The sequence below is a fragment of the Anarhichas minor genome, unplaced genomic scaffold (genome assembly GCF_050575085.1).
Source record: "Anarhichas minor isolate MPS153535 unplaced genomic scaffold, ASM5057508v1 ptg000042l, whole genome shotgun sequence".
Taxonomy (NCBI): domain Eukaryota; kingdom Metazoa; phylum Chordata; class Actinopteri; order Perciformes; family Anarhichadidae; genus Anarhichas; species Anarhichas minor.
This window is the reverse complement of record NW_027466488.1, coordinates 4,974,153-4,996,712: the sequence shown is the minus strand read 5'-3', so window position 1 is coordinate 4,996,712 and position 22,560 is coordinate 4,974,153. Positions and strand designations below refer to the sequence as shown.

General features: G+C 39.3%; 1 protein-coding gene across 1 annotated transcript; it reads left to right on the top strand.

Annotated features, from left to right (window-relative positions):
- Positions 1 to 2,302: 2,302 nt before the first annotated feature.
- syt9a (synaptotagmin IXa) lies at positions 2,303 to 20,982 on the top strand. The gene is made up of 8 exons (XM_076110145.1): positions 2,303 to 2,450; positions 10,312 to 10,520; positions 10,611 to 10,774; positions 10,931 to 11,501; positions 18,301 to 18,421; positions 18,518 to 18,689; positions 18,967 to 19,096; positions 20,920 to 20,982. The coding sequence occupies exons 1-8, from the start codon at positions 2,303 to 2,305 to the stop codon at positions 20,980 to 20,982; spliced, it is 1,578 nt and encodes a 525-aa protein (XP_075966260.1).
- Positions 20,983 to 22,560: the final 1,578 nt, after the last annotated feature.

The following is a 22,560-nucleotide window of genomic DNA, read 5'->3' as shown; positions in this document are numbered from 1 at the left end:
CGAGAGGCTGGTTGGATCCATCATCTCCCCCATGCTGCCCCCCACCCATCACCCCCTACAAACACAGCACTTTGTGACTCGATACTAGACAGAGTGGACAACTGCACGTCTTTGCTGACCCGATATGCCATAGGAATGACACAGGGCTTAGTCCTTAACCCCTTCCTGTATTCTGTCTCCACCCACGACTGCACGGAGCACAGGCTACAAGCACCATTGTAAAGTTTGTGGATTACACAGCAGTTGTCGGGCTGATCTACGGTGACGAGACGACCTACAGGTATAGGAGGTGACTGTCCTGGAACAGTGGTACCAGGACAACCGCCTCTCCCTGAACGAAGCTAAAACCACAGAGTTCATTGGGAAATTAGAGGAAATATATGTCATATTTTATGTCTTTTTACATTTATTTAGTGCTTCTTTAGTGGGGCCTCCCAGCGAAGGTGTTTAACACAATTTTGTATGACAATAAACATCTTAAATCCTGTGCAGAGGAGAGTCTTTTAGGATGCCTGCTAGGCTCTCATTTTTACAAAGCACAATACGCCATTTGTGAGGCAGCAGAGCAAAGAGATAAATGCACAAAGGCACAGCTCATTAGTATAAATGTTTATCTTGGGAGATGACTGCTGGGCATTTTGTTGGTGGAACAAGCATTAGAATCATCAGCAGCATTCCCATTTATTTGTAATTTTCTCGTCTATAGTCCCTTATCTCTTTTTCCCTTTTGAAATTATCAGAAAATGTGGGACATCCTGAGGCCCAGTTATATTGATTAAAAGTATTTACATGAGGAAATTCTGTTTGTTCCCTTTATTTGCATCCTCTTTGAACTTTCTTTCTTTCAGTAACCTCATTAATGATTTCTATATCCATTACATCAAAGGATCATTACTGTATAGAAGAGAGCCAACCATATATGTCTTTTTATGATGTCTCAGACTGCCTTGTTTCACTTATGGTGTGTTAGTGCGCACACTCGGGCTATTACTTTTTCCACTGAAGTGTGATTGTATGCACCCTGACATCACATAGAGTCCATGCGGTAATTGCTGGGCTTGTCGATCACTGAAATCAACTCAGTGAAGGTGAAGGAGTGTGCCTTCAGAGAAACTACATACTGATCGATTAAGTAAATGCATAACAGGAATGACAGCACGACAATGTGCACAATATTGACATTGATTGTCCCATGAGAAATATATGGAGCTGTTGATTATAATTATGCCCTGAGCAATCCAGAAACGATTAGGAACAAGCGCCTGCTCTTAATTTGCAATTAGTTCAGGGTATGGCAAGATAAATCATAACATGTCACTGCAGATAACTGCGGTTGTCTTGGCAGGACCATGCCTGAAGTGGCATTTTATCATATGGTTCTTTTAGTTATAACTTGTATTGCTTAAACCTGCATATACCACCCTAACCCTCTTCCCACGGAAAGGCTGGGAACCTGGCCTTGGTGGGTGCAGCGGCCAACAACATCTGTGAGGGGGAGGGTGAAGGGAGAGGAGACGAGATAACACGCATATATACTCTGTTTTGTTGTTTTATTAGGGTTAGACCTCCGAACCATCCGTGGGGAAAGAGCTCTATCCATTCAGCTGAATTATGATTGAAGTGTCTGTTCATTAAATATGTTTTTAATACTTTAAGAAGTTCCATCGTGATTATTTCTCACAGAGAGGTTAAAAATATTTTTTTTCCACCACAAAGAGATCACTGGAAAGATAATTTCTCTCAAATCATGTCATCCTCTGATTGGCCACGTGCAGGCACATAAAACCACACCAGGTTCAACGTAGCTTTTGCTACAGGTTGTACAGCTCTCGAATGCATCTATCCCTCCCTCTAGTAAAATGATGCTCAACTTTACCTGAGCTCGCTACCGCTTGAGGAACAGGCGTAAAGACAACGGACCGCCTGGTGCAAAGATTCACTGTAGCGAGAGTCCGGCTCTGAAGCGCGCACACAGTCAGCACCCTGGACAGCGCGCGGCGCTGCAGTGGCGATGCGTGGATTCAACCGGTGGCTTTCAACCACAGCAGCAGTGTGAGCGGACCGTTTTCCTGACTGTTACATAAACTCTTTGTGTTCCACATCTAGAAAACGCTGCTGGCATTCTGGATCACTTGGAATAGTGTTTTTTTGTCTCCATTGTGTGGGTAGGCGTGCCGCTGCCGGTTGCGTGGTTGGCTCCAGAAGCCGTGCTGAGTAACGTGGAATAGCGACTGTCGGGCGGACGGAGTGGTGTGCTGGTGGTGCCTACGAGACCCTTCATTTATAAGGATGCTGGTGGGAAATGCCTGGAGACAGAGATGACGAGATTTGTCAAAAGGCACTTGAACTCCTGTCAGATCTTTGCTCGAAGGGGGAAGTGCAGAACGAACACTGCCTGGATTTTATCTACTATTTCCGAGACCTTGCCAGGCCACGCTATACGGATTCAGGTGAGGCATCATTTGCACGCTTCATTCACGGCTTGCATTTAATTGAACCGAAGTGAACGTGCATGTGTCTTCTTTCATTGGACAGTATGCGCCTAAAACTCAATGCGTGGTGAAGCTATTGGATAGAGTGCATTCACAACCAACAAAATACACTTGCGAGGCGACAGGCTCTCCTTTTCACTGGCAGAAAAATTTTAGGTCTATAATTTTCAGTTCTTATTTACAATCTACATTGGAAAAAGTCTGACATTTTACAAGATTCAAAATGTGTGGTATTACTCCAGTTCCTTTTTGACACATGTGCACGGATGCCAGCAGTGATATCGTGTAGTCGCAGAATTACACATCACAAAGGCAGTGACTGCACAAAGGCTATTATCCTCCCTGAATGAGTTGCACTTGAACCTGCGCTCGCCGGTCGTGTCACACTAACTGTATCCTACCTTGCAATCCTCCTCATACTCCATTCATTGTGCTTCTATTAGTTTGCATTACCATCAATTATTCCTCAGCAAATGAAAGTCCATTGTGAATTCCCACTCCTTCCCTGTTTCTGTCCCTCTCAACACCCCTCTCCCTCAACCCTCCTCCTGATTTCCTTTATTCCTTAACTCTCTTAGCTCTTAGCCCTTAGCTCTCTCCTCACTCCCTCATCCATCATATAGGCCCTATCTGTCGTGTCTTTTCCAGTAAATAGTGGATTTTCTACAGCATGTGCTGTAGTGGAGTTAGCTATCAGTATGGCTTTCCAATGAGGTACAATTTGAGTTCCGGCTGACATGTGTTACCCAGCATGATGGCAGCACCCATACTAAAATTATGAATATAGTAGATAGCAGTAGAAAAAAAACTCCAAATACCTTTGAACCAGAGTTGAAGGTGGGCTGGATGGGATTCAGTGTCTCTGTTAAGGGCTGCTTATGAACATTTGTGTGTGTTTTCACAAACATTCTGGACATTCAACAGAATCATGACCTGGCAACTTCAGGAACCCATACTGGTAAAAGTTAATGTAGCAGAAAGATAATCAGAGTCAGGAGCGGAGCAGATGGGTGTCTTCTGGGGATCCAGCCCAGAATGTTTTTTCAAAAGCCCTGAATCTTTAAGGTTTTTGGTTTTTGAAATACCTTCAACTTTTTGTTATTGCCCCTCAGTTTCTCTGACTGAATCTAATATAATTGAATAATTAATAACTCTGCCCTAATGGTCAGTTCAAAGTATTGATGAACAAATCTACTTGGCAATGTTGAGGATCCTTGATTTGCAATAACAGATGCCCAGATTATTAAGGAAAGATGGATTAATCACCTAAAAATCCATTTTGTGAACTACACTCCAGCACAGTATAACAAAAATAGGTTTCAAGATCATCAATGCTGTATATTCCAAATTCCCACTTACTTATGTATGTTATGTAACTTAACATCACAGAATTTGCCTTATTTTAGGTTGCTGGAGTGACATTTGTTGTTTTATATTTTCAGAATGATGACAGCTGGAGAACAATTAGATACAACATACGGTGTAAATTCTACATGTTATTTCGTCCTTGGCAACTATCTTGTCTTTCCGAAAATATGTAAAGATTTCTTGGCATTCTATTATCAAATGACTTGAAAAATAGTGCATATAACCTTAAATGTGAGAAAAATCTAGGATGCTAGGTTTTGGCTGAGCCCTGAATGTTTCCAACATCTGGCTTTGTCCCTGATCAGAGTGATCCATTGATAAGTATGTAATTGGAACATATACAGTGGAAAGATGAATCAATACAAACCATCCTTTTTTTATGATCTAATGAATGTAACTTTAGGCCTATTATGCTTTAAAGGAAGGGTACGACATTTAGTGAGATGTGTTTATAAGCTCTGTTACTGAGAGTTAGAGGATCAATACCACTCTCATATCAACGGCTGGCCTGGCCTGGCTCTGTCCAAGGTGTAAAAACGAAGTCGTGGTTTTACGGGTTATTTACGGTTATTTCTTGTCCAGACTTCCTGAAATCTCTGCTGGTTGCCCGGCAACCTCTCGGCGATGACAAGACTCCGGTAAGTCCCCGTTACTGGCTGTAAGAAGTAGTCGTCGGGACAACATCCCATGGTGTGTGGACTGCTGTTTTGAAGTCTTGAGTTCGGCATTTTGGCCAGACGCCATTTTGAATTTTGGCCGTCGCCATCTTGTTTTTTTGCAAAGAGTGAAAAGAAGGAACCATATTTGGACTGCAGAGGAGTGACGTAGAGACGCCGTGTACGGCTCTGGTAGCGGTAGCGGCCTGTCAATCAAAAGGTAGCAATGCCCTAAGCATACCCTGCTTTATCGTCTATTTTATTCTAAATGGGACCATAATTTACTAAATAAACATAAGGAAAAAGACTTGAAACTAAGAAATGAGACCCTAAACTTATGTTCACACACTGAGGTAATAAATCAAGTAAGAAGTAGGGTCATTTTGGCAACTAGATGAGTCACCCCCTAATGGCCAGAAGAGAGAATGCAAGTTTAAGGAACTTACACATTGGTTTCACTTTTCAGAACCTGAGGTTACCGCCTGGTTCCTGGACAAGATTTAGGCTGGGTTCATGTCATTTCAGAAATAATGCAATTAGCAGTTTCTGAGTTATACATAGCAGTCATGTCAACATCTGCTGGGAAATTTGTCTTTTTCTGAAATATTCCAATATTCCCAAACAAACATGGACGCTTCACGTCAAAGTCTGCCTCTTCAAGCTAATTTAACCCAAATTTAATGAATATGTAACATTATCAGTCACTGTGTTTTTTTTTTCATCCTCACAAATATACAATTATACAACCATCTTGAGTTTTCGGGTGACATGAATGCTAAAGTCGACAACTGAAAATCGAGGGGACAATTAAGCAATTTCCAATAAATACAGTTTTTACTCTCAGAGATATGTTTAAGGGAAAAAACATCTCAGGAGGTAAAACTTCATATATTGTGTTTTCAGCACTTGTTTGCCTCCTACACTATTGCACCTTTGAAGGTCCTGTGCTCTAAAATTGGTCCGTCCTCTTTGTTGTGATGCAGTCTCTGAGTCCTTCCAGAGATTCTGACACGCGGCCCTCTGCAGGAGGCCTGCCAAGCTGACTGTGGGCTCAGTGTCCTCAGATGGCAAGTGCCTCAATTTCTCCACATTATTCTCCCAAATCACACATACTCTGGTATTGACAGGATCTCGAAGCACAGAAAGGACAGTTTGTCTGAGTTCCTGTGCGAGGTCTAATGACAGCGCCCACACACAGAACCAGTCCTACGTATATTAGCCAGCGCTGTTGGATTTGGAGGATAGGTTATACAAAACTATTATTGTCAGTCTTTTGAGATTTGCTGTGGCTCAAACTATAGAGCCTTTAAATGTAGTGTGACATAGTCTTATTTACTTTGAAATAATATGCATGTTAATTGCCGAACAAAATATAAAAGCTAAGTAACAAAGTGTTACAGCATTCCTTTGTAAATGTTTTAGAATTAACTTTACATCAGATGTGTAGTAGAGCTTGCCAGGTGTGATTCAGTTCAAGCTGTTCTGTGATTTAGTTAATCTTAAAAACACATGTTATTCTCTTGGTGAGAAATCCTCTCTCTGTCATATCAATCAAATGAAGTATCATCAAAGACTAAAACTAAAAACACCACTGAAATTATATTATATATTATGATATAACTTGACATCTCCACCTACCACTTCCTTCAAGTTACAGAATGTTGTTTGATAGCTATCACACTAAAGTTAGCAAGTAAAAATAAATGTGTAGTGGGTATTAGATTTCCAAGCTTGATACAACAAGAAAAATATTTTGAAACATTTGAAATAAGCCCAACAGTGAGCCATCTCTTCATCTCTTTAATAACTAAATATATTTCTTTCCATATATATTTCTCCATGACCGTGCTGCAGCAATGATGGCTGAGGAGGTTGGCAGAGGGCTAAGCTAAACTATTACCAACATTTTCTCTCAAATGTATGTATGTATATACGTATATATATATATATATTTTCATGACCCGGCTCAAAAAGTCATAACATGAGGGAGACAAGACGAGTATAAAAGTAATAAATAGACATTTATTGAAAGTACCACTAACCAAACCTAACTAAATTAACAATCAAAACAAGGCAGCAGCCAGGTCCTCCAAACAGGAGGCAGGGAGGAGAGGCACAGCGAGGAGCCACAGCCAAAGAAGAGGGGCAGCCTTTATAGCTGGGACCAACCCAAAGCTCAGGTGTCGCCCATCAGTGGCCGATTATCATCCTGGAAGACAACTGAGGAGAAAACAGGACACAGACCCCTGGTAGGGAGGGGTCGTCACAATATATATTTGAAAAGTGGTAGCAGTCAAAGTCTATTCTGAATTCAAAGTTACAGGTCAGATATGCTACTGGTTTACACGACGGGAGTTTGGTGCCAGTATCTTACCAAAAACTAGCAATAAAACCTTAAGGCCTATATGCATGCCACTGAAAGTCACCGTGATTAAAATGCAAGCTGTAGAAAATCGATAAGCTTCGATCCACCAAATTGAAATGCATTGCTGTCGCCTTGAACTGCTTCTCACGAGACTTTGGCAAAAAGAATGCAGACTCTCACCAGCTGCTGCAGTCTGCTTTTGATCTCTGAGAGCCAGCTGGCATCTCAATGCTTAAGGAGCAACTGAATTATAATCTCCATGCTGTTTGGAAGCAGACAGAACAGATTATGCGATCCACATAACCTCTGTCTTCTTCCAAATGTAATGAGTGTACATAACGATTAGCATTGATGGCCATTAGCATTAATGCCCATTATAATGAATGTTCTCCTTAATGGAGATCCCCTCAGGTTTATGTGTCAGAAACTGCAACTGTCCCAGGGAGATATCCCTCATCTTGCCTTATTTAAGATTTTATTTGAGCTATTCTGGACTAAAAGATTCAGTGTATATGCGGCCTTTCAGGAATGGAATATAAATTTTGGGGTGTTGAGTATAGTGGTCAGTGGTAGGTATGGCTTCCACTGGTGCATTTACTACAAAAGCACGTCCCTATCTTTTAAAAAAGAAAATTCAACATGAATAACCTCGTAATGGGCTCGTTAGCATTGGTGTATATGTGCTGATCACATGGACAACATAACCTCACATACAGATACAACAAACTATCCGTATTCCTATAAACATGTATAAAAAAAACACTTAAATATCTAGATATTAGATATCTTCACTGCTCAAATTTTGCATTTCAGCAGCACTAACCACAATATTGTATTACGTCCAATACGCAACACTGAAGATGGAGATGACAGCTAACTAGACCTGTAAGAGAGTCGTTTGATTTATTTACCACGTGACATTTGTGTGTTTTTAGAAGCACAGTATTAGCCAGGAGTGGTGAAGGATGTTGTATAAGTGTATTCCTGAAAACAGAGATCTGCAAACTGACTGAAGTTCTCAAAAGTAAATTACCTACGCTGACTAAACCATCTCACCGCTGTTGGGTGTCCTGAATTAAGATTTACATTAACAAGCATCGCGCCCCGTGGCGCAGTGTGCCTCTCGCACTTGATAATGACTTTCCACAAGTTTCAGTCCCTCCGCCTCAGATTATTTCCCTCCTATGAAAGAGTTTCTCCCTCTTTTTCCTGTTCCCTCCATCTGTCCGTCTCTCGCCATTATAAACGCTGTCCTTTTCCCTTCATGAATTCTCTTTGGTGTGTTGCGTGGGTCGGAGATCTGAAACCTCTAAAGAGTGACTAATTCTCACTGTTTCAATGGACACTTGAGTATTGTGTAGACTTGAAAATAAAATCTGGACCAATACATTAACACAAGGGAAAAAACAGGTGAAAGGCATTTGAAGATAAACAATGCACTGAAATTGCTGCGTATGGCAATAGATGTACTATTTGCTCTTGATGGCCAAATGCACCCGGCTGTTATTAAAGCTCATTAAGTTTTAGAAGAATATTTGTACAGCACTTCATCACTTCACCTCATAAAAACTAAAGCATGCATAGGAGAACAGAGAGTGAGGGGGCACAGTACATAGAGTGTGTATGCCTTTGATAATCAAGTAGGTACAGTAGTCTGAAAAATAACTGATGTTAGAAATGCATTACATCCTTATATTATTGTGACCTATGCAGATCTAAACTCTACTGGTGTAGAGTATATTAATGATATGCGTAGTTCATGCAAACAATTAGGCATTACTTCTGTTTAAAAAAAGAAAGAGTTTATGTTAGTGCACACAGTCATAGATTGGACCTGAGTACTATTTAAATGTTTTTAAAAAAGGAATTATTTCGGGAAAAGTCACACACTTTTTGAGAACAGAGACGATTCAGAAAGCCCTTGAAGACTGTTGGTTTACACCTCACCTCCCTATTCATGGTGACTCGCACACCCCGTGCTGGTGTAAACAAATGCACTGTAGGAATATTCATGCCATGCTTTGTCAGCATAAACTCTTACTTGACAGAGTGTGAAATGGTGTGATACTCCTGTAAAGCTTTTATACTCCCACAGGCACTGCTTCTGCTCTTGCCCACAGGTACATTGACATCCATTTATGTTGTGCATGATAGCTACCGTAGCATTTTTTGCTGGAACATGTCTGGTGCTACTACAGAAGACTGGTTGGGTTTAATAACATGGCTAAACAACAACAACCATTTTTTACCAAACTGTTATCTTTATATCAACGTCTTCAGTTTTCATTTATTTACACAACAAAACAAAGTTGTAACCATAAACTTAAAATAAAGAGGTTTTAAGCTCAATACCTATATTTGCATGTCCACTAAATCCCCAAATCCTCTTGAAGGCAGATATGAGGCTCCAGGGGATTATTAAATAAATGTAGTTAATTCTAATTAATCTTGCTGAGGATTCCGTGTCAAAATAAAGAAAAGAAGAGAGGAAAACCCCACAGAAACACCACTGTTATAGTAAGACAAAGATAAATAAATGTTTTGTTATGTAGTACAAAGAAGCAGAATTAGTCATAAAACATTTTTCTGATGCAAAGGGGGTCAAATTGTTTTGATTTTGGGCCACTTACAGAAAAGTACAAGGAGTAATGGGCCAAACAATAGTAAATGTGTAATTACACCAGTTAAACTGCTTAAAAAAAATCAAAATAACTACGCAACACTACTAAACATTTGAACATTTGACATTACAGTTGTTTATTAATACAACAAGTTATTTTTTTTCATCTGCTGCTCTTAAATTTAATCTAAATTAAATCAATACTTTTAAACTGTAATACAGTGCATGGCCCACTTAACATATTATGATGTTATTAAAAAAGTCCGTAAAAAGGTTAAGTTAAGAAAGGTAGAACAATGCCAAATTATTTGTTTATGCCCTAAGAGCACACTTAAAAGATTATAATGTAACTGTAAATGTAAGTCTAATCTTAAGATATAAAAACAGAACCTCCATTAATGGTGAAATATTGGTTTCTCTGCCAAGAGGTTAAGACCAAGATAATTTCACTATTTAGTCAACATCTGTTTAAACAAGGATGTGTAATGTGCATGCAGTGCCACTTATTAGAAATATACACAAGCGATATCTCCTTTCAAAAATCCCCGCAAGCCATGAACTGTAAGGCCATAGTTTGACTACCTCAGTTCTAATATGACCCCACCGTTCACCGGTACTAAGTAACCACCTTTACATATCAAATATCCAATGATAAAATATTTGTAAAAAGGTTTTCGCGCGACTTGATTTATCAAAGTTGCTAATAATGGTGACGATGAAGGGGTAAAGGTGTAGCTTTGCAACAAAGCAGGAAGCAAACTGAATTCACTGTCAGATCGTTATTTCCTGTCTTTCTTGTTACCTTCTCAGATATATCGGTGAGTCTGTTGTCACTGGTAGTGACTGCCTGTGGCTTGGCTCTGTTTGGGGTCTCCTTGTTTGTCTCCTGGAAGCTCTGCTGGATACCATGGAGGGAGAGTGGGCTCTCCCCTACCACCAAGGAGGTCCATGGGCACCTCAACCCTATAATGAGCCCTCTCCCCTCGCTGCTCGCATCCAGGCAGCCAGTTTACACAGCCGTGGACCCCCCGCCGCACAACCGCCGTGAGTCATCACACTGCTCCATCGCCAGAGAGCCCACTCCTGTGGCGTCTGTGGTGTCAGTGGAGGCTCCAGTAACTCCAGTATCACCACCACCTGTGGTCATGGCCACATCAGAGGCAGCTATGAAGATCAGTCACACATCTCCAGACATCCCACTTGACGCCCAGACTAAAAGCCGGGAAAATGGGGTTCACACCAACCCTCGTATGCAGAAACAGACCACTGAACCCCCACTCTCTGGCCACCTAATATCTGAAATTGGGTCAGTATAAGATTTCTGATTACTTTTTGTTTTGTCTTAGTCAGAACTACTAGATTTTTTTTTGAATGCCTACATGCCTTTTCTGATTCAATCCGTTGATGTTGTATGGTGATGTTTGTTGTTTTCCTCTGCCGACAGACAAGGGTCCATTCGCAGGCATATAAACCTGTCTAACCCAGACTTCAACGTGGCTCAGTTCCAAAGACAGGACTCTCTCACTGGAATGGGGCTGGGCCTTGGTCGCCTCAAACCTGAACTCTACAAACAGCGCTCCCTTGAGGGAGATGAAGGCAGTCGCAGAGGCGGGGGTTGTGGGCGCCTCCACTTTATCCTCAAATTTGACTGCGACCTGGAACAGTTAATAGTTAAGATCCACAAAGCAGAGGAACTCCCAGCCAAGGACTTTTCTGGCACCTCTGACCCTTATGTTAAGATCTACCTTCTCCCTGATCGTCAGACCAAGCACCAGACCAAGGTGCACCGCAAGACGCTAAATCCCGTGTTTGATGAGGTCTTCCTGTTTCCTGTGGCATACTCTGAGCTTCCTACACGTAAGCTGCACTTCAGTGTCTATGACTTTGACCGCTTTTCACGCCATGACATTATTGGCCAAGTGGTTGTGGACAACTTCCTGGATCTGGCAGATTTCCCCAGGGAGACGAAACTCTGCCGGGACATCCAGTGCGTCTCCTCGGTGAGTCAGCTCTTATGTTCAATATGATGTCATGCTCACTTAGATATGCCATGTTATATTTAACTTGTTATCATTACCACAAAAGGCAAAAGGTGTTTTAAGAAGTCTGAACGATTTGCTGCAACTTTATTGAGAGCTACATATTTGGTTCAAATTTGAGTCCTTCATTTCAGCACACAGCTTGATATCACCAACCGGTGTAGTGATGACCTGCCAATTTCTTACGTAATTTCTTCATTATGCATGTTTTTCATGTCATTTTACGCCGCAGCAATATTAGACTCTCAGAGCAAGCCCTCCGGAAGTCAGGTGACCCAGTGTGAAGAGCAAGAAAGTCCACAGGGGGAGGAGGGCAGAGTGTATGGATAGGTCGCACAAACACACAAACACATGACTTTCAGGAGACCGCTGATCGTGTTCCATGTGAAATCAAAATTCAACCTTCGACTTATTTACATTGAGTACTTAACTGATGTACGTAATTTAATTTACGTATCAAAGATACTTATTTTAACCCAAACCATGATTTTTTCCTATATACCTAACAAAGTAGTTTTGTTTGAATTCACAACGTTAACCATTTGCTTAAAACTGCTACTGTGCGTCTGTATGTGACGAGTTAAGAGAACGGTGCGTTAAATGACACACGAAAACTTGAAATGCGTAGACATGACACGAAATATTCCTTGTAAGTGGCATGCTATTTATACGCCTTACCATGAGATCACGCTGCTGCACAGTCCGTTTCTCACTGACAGTACAATGTATCAAATAAAGTTGCCTGCCTTTGTAAACACACTGAGCTGTCAGCTCTGAATAAACGAGAGAAGAATTAGTTGGTAGATAAGGTTAATAGGTTTCACTTTGAAGAAAGAAGATTTCTATGTCTCTCGCTGCTGGTGAGATTAAGAGTCTTGTAGCATTGAGCAGAATATCTGTTCACACTGGACAAAGTCCTCCCCTGCACTATTTTACAGACAAGACACTATACCAACAATCTCAAAAACCCAATATCTCAGGCATACTGCTATATAATCATTTTTATACATTTGCTTCAGTGCCTTTCTAATCTTAAGAAATGTTGGAGAGCAGTAAATGAAAACAACGAATCTCTGCAAATGCAGAAATTCCCTTTATTAGAGAGGGCTGATAACATCAGCCAGTTGATACAGATGAAGGACAGAGAGACATTTTCACGAGGAAACACATTTACTGTATCTTCTACCTATTTTAAATTCAGTACCCTCGGCTGGGACCGCACCTTTTTTAAATATATGTAAATTAAATCCAGGGCAAGACTGCCCTGCAGGATTCAAAGTCCCTTATCATGTTATTGACTTTGCGAGAGTGTGTGTGCGTGTGCGCTCTTGTACAATTATCTTTGTGAGGACCAATTGGATATTTAGATAATGAAGAAGAAAAAGAAGTGAGGGCAGAGAGAGAGAGAGAGAGAGAGAGAGAGAGAGAGAGAGAGAGAGAGAGAGAGAGAGAGAGATTGTGTAACACCTGACTTGAGGATGAGGGTTTGAGGATTTGTCACTGTCCATAGAAGTCAGAGCTCAATGTTTTTGATTGTTTCCTGTTAAGACACCTTGAAGCCTTGTTGAAATATATCCTCCAAATCGATTGTGGAATGGACAATATGCTTCAATATTTTTGAGTATATGCTTTCAGTGATTGCTTCATTGACAGGCATCTCAGTGTGTGAGCTTATCCAGCTATAATTCACCATTGATCCCTTTCTTCATAGCATGCTTAAGTGGCATTGATAGGAGTCCTTGCTATTGATTGCTGCAGACAATTCATTACATCCTAGGGAGGTCAGTAAAGCAAGATCAATGAGGTGCAGGTGTCGTGGTGGGTTAAAGTTCCATAGCTCCTGCCTTCGGTTATATCTGTAACGATACAATTGTATTGTTGCAATCTTGTAAACATGACGACACTGCTGAAATAGGTCCAACGAGACAGCAAACACAGCCAGTCAGTGTGTAAACTGCAATAGACGTCAACAATGGCAGTTTGGGTCATAGTTCACCTTTGTTTTCTCTTCCAAATAAGTTTGACTAACGTGGGGTTTGTATACCTGTCTGACTGCAAAGGTTTCTTGTACTGTTGGATACATTTTTAGCAGAAATATCAGAAATATTTTGTGAGTGCAATGTTTATAACCGTTATCATAATTGAAAAAAAAACTGAGCCCAGTAAAGAAAACCCAAGTGTTGTTTTTCTTTAAGAAAATACTTTGATAAAAGCTGAACTGTAATGACAATTACCTGGGACAATTTAGCAAAACAGAGTCAATTCTACAAAGCAGCACGGGACCATGTGACTGAGCAGCTGTGTGTGTCTGTTTCTTGTGTATCTAATAAGCAAAACATAATTTACTTTTGCTGGTGTCAAGGTTTGTCTCTTGCTTCTCTGTTCCTCACTACAAATGCAACTGATCCAACTGTCAATCCAAACTAAATATAGACAGAGTACTATGATGATATATCAGTAATTTAGCTGGGTAAAGAAACCTGTTAAAAAATGTGTTTTTACTGCTGCGGTCGCTCACATGAGTAAAGAGAGAGATGCATCATTTTATTTTCACATTCATTGTCCTTCAGAATAACTGCTTCACCGTGTATCATTTTTGTGTATGAATCTTGATGCCAGATGGTAGTTTTGCTTTACAACAGCAGAAACACATCTGAAAGGCATCTGTTTCTGGTGAATTTGTGTAACAGCTGTATAACCATCTATAATTGCCTATCTGAGCATGTCTTCCATATCTTGTTCCCATATATGTTATTTATAATAAAATAAAAATCAATGACATGCTGAAAACCTTTCACCAAATATAGAAATGTTACCAGTACTTGACATCAGACTCTTTCAGAATGGGAATGTGGCAAATATTCATGTTCAGGCAGCTACCTGACAAGAAGCAAAGTTAGCAGTTAGTTATGAAGAACCAGTCAATAGTTTGAGCTGTTTTACAATGCTAGAAAGGTATTGGGAATGACAGTACATGTCAGTGTATGCATTTTTGTTTTTGATGATGATTCACTAACAGTTAATGAATTTGCTCCTTGAATTTCAGTAATCATTTCCATAATCACCATTGTGGTTTCTCTAGTTGTGAAAGTAAGCAGGAAGAAGAGCTACGGTAGTAGAGGGAGGAGACAAACGCTTAGGCACAGAGGGATACATCAATAACACCATTCTTTCATTCTGATGGCAAGAATCCCATCTCTCTTTCTCTCCCCCCCCCCCCTCTCTCTCTCATTCATATATATATATATATATGAATATATATATATACACAGTATATATATATATATATATATATTTGTGCAACCAGTGAATGCTGAAAGCAAAGGCAGGTTACATAGGTTTGGTTGACCACACTTACTACACTGAATTGTACATGTAGGCCATGTCGACACAGTACAAGGCATACCGCCATCTTAACCACACTTGGCACATACACAAAGTCAGCAGCTGTGTCCCACTTTCACAATGCATACAAAGTCTAACTGGGTTTTGAGTTCTTACTGCAATAAAATAAAAGTATATAAATAGTAGATTTTAATTTAGAAGAAAATACATTAATTTGAATTTGTGTGCTGTTGATGGACACTATGGCCTCATATTACAGTACATATAAGAAATAAAAGAGGCACCGCTTAAGAGAGAGCTGCATGTAAATCCTAGAAGACAATATTTGGAAAAGGGTTCAAAATGTTGTTTTAGGTACTGTAAGTTTAATTAGATGCAGCTGTTGTAGTTTGATTGATGTTTATTGACACTCATCTTGTGTCATTTACTCAACTTAATTTACAGAGCTCACACAACATTGTTGACGAAGACAAGGAAGAATAAGATAATCATATGCTCATGACAATGTCATATCTGTACAAATGGATAAAGTACATACGTTTATTGTAAACTAACTAAAACTAAAACCAGTAAACTACAATACTATAGTGTTAATATGTAGTGTTACTGTGTAAATGGAGCATTATCAGCTTGGGGACCAGGAAAACATGTTTAGAGTACTCTGCCTCTGCTGTTGTACTCGGGTCACAATGTGTCTGCTACTCTCAGGCTTCAGACTCTAATGAACCCTATAAGTTCACTGGGGCAAAGTACACCACCTTAACACCAGCTTGACAGATTCATAGACACATAGGGTCACAACGTGTCATGCAGACGTGGATGACTGCTTGGCCTTACCAGCACCCTCAGCACTGTGTAAGGAGCCATGCACAAATGCAATTTATTTGACCTCTCAAAAAGCAAAATACAGCAACAGCACTCTCCTCACATCAAAGTGATGCCTACACTGTTTTATGGGCATGTCTGACTGCAGGCAAGTCATGACCATGTACTGTATGCCGCCAGAGAAATGGACAGCTAGTGAGACGCAGAGAGAAATGATATGAAGATATTTGTTCAGCTAGTTTTGTCAGATCGAAATTCGAGGTTGATATTGATAAAGATATTTATATTCTTGGGTAAATTCTCAAATTCTGATCATTTTGTGGGGCGGTGTTGATACTGCTGCCCTTCAATGTTGCCCAGTTGGAATAGAATGGTATGTGACAGGTGGCAAGAGTTGCACAGTATCTCGAGTGCTCCATTCTCACAGTTTTTTTTTTTTTGTAAGTTTCTCGCTATACTCAGCTCATGCAGAACACACACACACACACACACACACACACACACACACACACACACACACACACACACACACACACACACACACACACACACACACTCTCTCACACACACACACACACAGTATACACAGACTCTTACACTTGCACAAATGCTTGTTTTCAGATATTTGCACACATGCCCTCATAAACAAGCTAATCTTTGCACACCAGTTCAGAAAGTACACGTGTTTGCGTGTTTAGCTCTGTAATAGAAGCGGATTGAATTGATTTGAATTCAATTCAATTTATTTTTGTATAGCCCAAAATCACAAATTACAAATTAGCCTCAGAGGGCTTTACAATATGTACACATTTGACATCCTCTTGTCCCAGGACCCTCACATTGGAACAGGAAAAACTCCCCCAAAAACCCCTTTAACGGGGAGAAAAGAGGAAGAAACCTTAGGGAGAGCAACAGAGGAGGGATCCCTCTCCCAGCATGGACAGAAGTGCAATAGATGTGATGTGTAGAACGTGAATGTTCACGGAACATGCTTTTTATAATTTTGAAAACGACAATGGCAATAAAAAACATAACCTTGTGTAATACAATGTATTACTATTAAATGTGGGAATGCATGTTCGAGAAGGATTGTCAGTTTACCCGTCATGTAAATGAAATGTGTTATACCACAGCCTTGTTGAATACTTGATTTTGATTGTAATAAAAGACCCACGTCAAGATACGTCTCAATTTAGGTCTCAGGCTGGGAAGTCTTAAACTCTTTTACTTTCTCTCCCTATTTCACTCCCTCGCTTTCTCTTTCCTACAATCAAACACACACAAACACACACACACTCACTCTCACAGATTACAGATAAAAACAAGTGCCATGTCAAGAAGAGAACATGAACACTGAGCAATGCTGAAACATCGTAGACAATAGCAGAAATAGCAAAGTGTGTGAGTGACAAAGAGAGAACATCAAATATCATTTTTTATCCTGACCTATTTTCATAATAAAGTTACAATCTAATCAAACTTTTTCAAACACTGCTAATTCCAAAGACATATATGTCAAATATGCATATTATCGCACTGTATCTCACACTATGCTTACCTATTTTCTTAAAATAGTTTTTCATGATTGTTTTTCGCACAATGAAGTTGAATTAACCAAGATTAATAAGTGAACAATAATTACATTTTTGTCCTCTCCATTTCTACAGTTTATTAGGTAAATGATCATCCACAGTTAGCACATATTGTACTTTGGCTAATAAACACCTGTCTATACTGTTCAGCTCAAGCAGAGTAAATTACAAAGTGTGTGTTACAAAGGCAAATTAAATAGCATAAAAAGGAACTATTTTACAAAGGTGAAGCTCGCTTGAAATAATCCACAAAAATGTTTCGCACTTATTCCTTGTTTAGGATTTTTATAACAATTTGACACTAATTTCATACTTTCATCTCCCAATATATACAAAAAAAAATGAGAAGCCATGATTTAATCACAGTTAATATAGCAGCTCTGATTAGCAATATGACACCATCTATTCTCAGTTCTCAGGTTTTATGTTCACACAATAAACTCACTGAGCTTCCCTTTAAGAATGATTACAGTGAAAGTTAATAGTAATTAGTAATATGACACCTGATTCATAATACAAATGCCATCTCCCCAACAAACCAAAAGAGATTCTACTGGAGGAGGAGTTGTCTTCACCAGACATGTTTGTGTGCTTTCCTGGTTCTCACTTCTTTGGTGAAGTTATTTTAAGAGCAAGTGATAAGTGAGCTTCTGCCTTTCTGCAGCTGAACAGAAGTCTCCATGTTGGGTGACATGTGGGAGGCTTTTATTTGAGCAATGTGACAGAAGGGAGTAGAGAGAGAGAGAGAGAGAGAGATGTTTCAATTATGTAACCAGATGTCAGATGGCCACGCCATTATTCTTCACCTTCGACTAGTGTACAATGATGAAAAGCAGCAGTACTAGAAATAATGTCATTCATATAATTCAAAGAGTAAAGTTGATTTTAAAAACAATAGATACTTGCATAACAAAAATGAGTAATAATAAAAAAGGAATACTATCACTATCAAAGAAAAGGCTGATGATAGAGTAAATGTGTTTTGTGTTGTCTTTCAGGATAATGTGGATCTCGGGGATCTGATGCTTTCGCTCTGTTACTTGCCCACTGCCGGCAGATTGACCATCACCATGATAAAGGCCCGCAATCTCAAGGCCATGGATATCACTGGTGCATCTGGTAATTAGAAGCTGTTATTGTCTATAACTACTGAGTCTCACTGGTATCCTGAATGAAAATGAATATCTTCCCGGGCTGCTTCTCTCACTTTTACAGATCCATATGTGAAGGTTTCACTAATGTGTGATGGTCGCAGACTGAAGAAGAGGAAGACATCGACAAAGAGGAACACTTTGAATCCCGTCTACAACGAGGCCATTGTCTTTGATGTCCCCCCAGAAAATATAGAGCAGATCAGCCTTTTAATTGCAGTGATGGACTACGACCGGTTAGGAACCTTTACAAGGCTTTATATAAGTCATACAGTAGTTTGCACCTCGTTTGCATGAGTTATTTTTAATTCATATGCTGCTGGACAAAAATATGAAACATTTCAATATGTGTGTGCATTGTAGGGTTTTTTGAACTCGGATTCTTTGTTTCTGTCACATAAATAGTTTGACTGTTTCAGTTTTCACACTCAAAATGTGGTGCATCATTATTTTTGGAACACATGGTGGGTTGTGATCACATGTTTGTCCTCTCTCTCCCTCCTGCACCTACAGCGTAGGCCATAATGAGGTCATTGGTGTGTGTCGAGTTGGCAACGATGCCGACAGCCTCGGTCGAGACCACTGGAGTGAAATGCTCACATGTCCCCGAAAACCTGTTGCCCACTGGCATCCAATTGTTGAGGTGAGGTGACTTTGCTGTGATTGGTGTGACATGTGTTTTTTGGGACTGACCACATTACGAACATGAACACATTTTTGCTCACATACAACATCATTTGATACTTACACTGTCAAAACTGCTCTTACACATGTAGGTTTTAGCCCTCAGGCAGGAACACGCTGTTACCAAGCAGATATTAGAGCAAATTCTAACAATGAACGAATTAATTGAAGTTTGGTAGAAGGTTATAATCTGATATTAATAGACCATGAGAACTGTGTTCAATTCCATAATATTTTATTTTAATGCTTATTTTAATATTTTCTTAGCTGTTGGAGGCAGAGTTTTGTTACGAATCAAAGTGAGATCGAAATGTAAATTTCCAAGAGACAATATTAAAAAAGCTTTATGTATCCATGTGGTATAATATACTGTATGCTGCCAACATGTTTGACATGATACAAGTTGACAGTGAAGGTAAAAGAAGATTACTTAAGGCAAATAGATGGAATACTGACATTTATGAAAAACAATCTATTATAAAAAATTAAGTTTGAGCAGCACAAAGGATTTTACAGCAAGACCGGTGATAACTGCTGGATGAAAAACTGCAGCAAGTGTATATGAATAAGTGATTAAGCGTATCACTAGTCATGAAAGCACAGTGGTCTCATTAATATTCACTGATACAGTAGTGTGTTGTTACTATCATGCTGTGAGAAGAGTTTTGATCAGCAGTCATGGGAATACGGCTGTAAGCTACTGAACATCGAAGTAAAGTGTTTCAAAAAAAAGCAAAACCTTCCTTTAGGTAGAAACCATTTTCTATAGCCTAGTTGACATTATACTGTATATCTGATTTCATAATCTTATGTGAAGAGAAAGTGTTGCCCTGTACATATCTGGCTGATGGAGGAAACACCGGGCATGTGGGGGTACATCTGGTTTCAGACGAAAGCCACTCAGCTCTCTGTGGGTAGTTCATGTTTTTAATAAAAAGAATGCAATTATCCAAATATCTACCCTTGAAGGAAAAAAATTACTTCCCGGGAAGTGCTAGAGTGGATGAGGGAGAGAGCTAAGAAGATTATATTCTTACAGCAGAGAAGAGGAAGTGTCGCTGAGAAGCTGATAGATGGTATCTCTGACCTGTGCTCTCAGCTTGGAAAATGGCTTTATTGTGTGTTTTGTGTGCACATCAAAGGTTTCCTTTTTGCAAAATACAAAGAGACAATGAGAGAAAACTGAAAATTGAGCTTTTTATGTTTCTTTCGGGGCTATTAGAGTATGTAGTAGGCTACTTTGAAACCTACATTGAAGCTTCAAGAAACCCCATTTAATATTTACTTCCCTATTCATCTCAGTCAAAGGGGTCGTCTTCACAAGCCTCTCATGCTCACACCACTCCCAAAACTGTAAAGTAGTCCTAAAATGGCGATAGGTTTCAAATGCAGGCAGGTCTATTTACTAGTTTGTTTGCCAAGTAAGCCGCTGTAAGAGCTTTTATTTTTTTATTCCCAGTTGGTAAATGAAACAGGCACAGTAACACAGTCTAGTCCACACAAATGTTATGAATATATAAATAAACTGACTTCACAAGAATCAAAAACCAAATGGGAATCATTCATTGTTTCTTTTGCTGCCCAATTCATAACTATGTAGGTGGTTACTACATTTATTACGTTTCAAGAGGAAAAGCTTAGATTTTGAATATTTGGCTCTGGTTTTATTTGATACGACTGTACATCTGTTTATATGTCTGTGTGAGAGAGGATTTGTTTTTGCACATGCATGGCACAGCTCTAACTGTTGGTACATTGTTTGTGCTTGACTCTTCATTGCAGTACCAAGGGACTAGTAGCCAGGGAGGATCCTGTAATTCTCTGAAGACGCCTCCCTCTCCGTAGCCTTGAGCAACACTGCATATAAGAGCACTAACCGACCTGAAGTCTTGGCTGTACCTTTGGACAATAGTGCTGCTGAGTGCTGCACACATATGGTCATAAAAGAAGAATGCATACATTGATAAAATACTGAAAAGAGAGACAAAAACTGTCTTGAGCTCCGCTCAATAGGATCGGTTGCATGTTGAATGACCACAAAGATGGATGTTTTCTTTTCTATAATGTTCCAAAAGAAAAACAACAGGCGTATGCAGACATTTTGAGTCTGTGCTATTCCTGGGTTTATACAGTAGTTACTGTTTTTTACATAGTATTGTTACTTATTTTAATGAGGTGAGTCTGTATTTGCACATTGTACTTACAACCAGTTGAACTGCCATACTGTTTATTCTTTTTTAAATTTGGTGATGAATTGGTGCATGAAGTCATGGTTTGGTGGGATATCTTCTCCTTGTTTGTTTCTATTTCTATTTTTGGGAATAGGATATGTCGTTCTGTCAGTTGATGTACAGTGACGGTTGATTTCTAGACGGTATCTGTAAGAAAATTATGTTAAATGTTATCAATAAATATCATTCCTCGTAAAAAACAACCATCATTTATGTCTGACATATGTCTAATTTGTTTGTGGTTTATTTCTTCATTTAAGGAAATATAAGAAAAAATATTGTCTGACTGTAGTTCTACATGGTGGACAACTAGGAAATCTGTGAGCATGTCCATTCCATTACTGTTTACAAATAAGTGTTATTGGACATGCAGTCCATACAAATATACAGCCATGTGGCAAGAGGCAAGAAAGGCTGTGAGCAGATTATGAATGCCTGTAGGCTCAGCACAGCCCAGAAATGAACTGTTGCCTAATTAGCAAATACTCTAAAGCAGTTTTGAAACACATAACTTATCACAGAACACATTTGCAATGGATCCCTTGCAGTTTGCATTCAATTTATGTTTTGACTATTGACTTGAATGGAAGCACTCAAATGTGTTGGTCCTATTTGGCAAAATGTTGGTGAGCAGTAAACTGTCGGATTCACAAAGAACCGTCAGACACTGATGCTGTGTGTTATGGCCCTGTTTTTTTGTTTTTTTTAATGCAAACAGGAAGTGATCTTTAATCTGTTATACCATGTTTTGGTAGCACTTTATAATAACTACACACTATGAAGCATTAGTTAAGTATGAGTAAACACTTAATTCATCATTTATAAAGCATTGTTCCTACATTAATAATTCATTAGTATGCAGATCATAACAACAGTTATAAATGTTTTATTCTTGATTAATAAGCCCGTCTATTATGTTTCATTATTGTGTTTTCATACGTTATAAATGATGGATTCCCCATTTGTAAATGAAGTATTATATATTTTACAAACCAATTATTAAGGAGTTGTAGATGATTAATACGATAATTTATAAAGTGTTGGTAAATGAATAACTTATTTAGATGTACATTATTCATACATTTATATATATAATGATTTAGATATACACTAGTGGTTAGGGACTATGTTAATATATGCTTTATAAACGCATATTAATACTGCAATTCATGATTAATTCATGATTTATTAA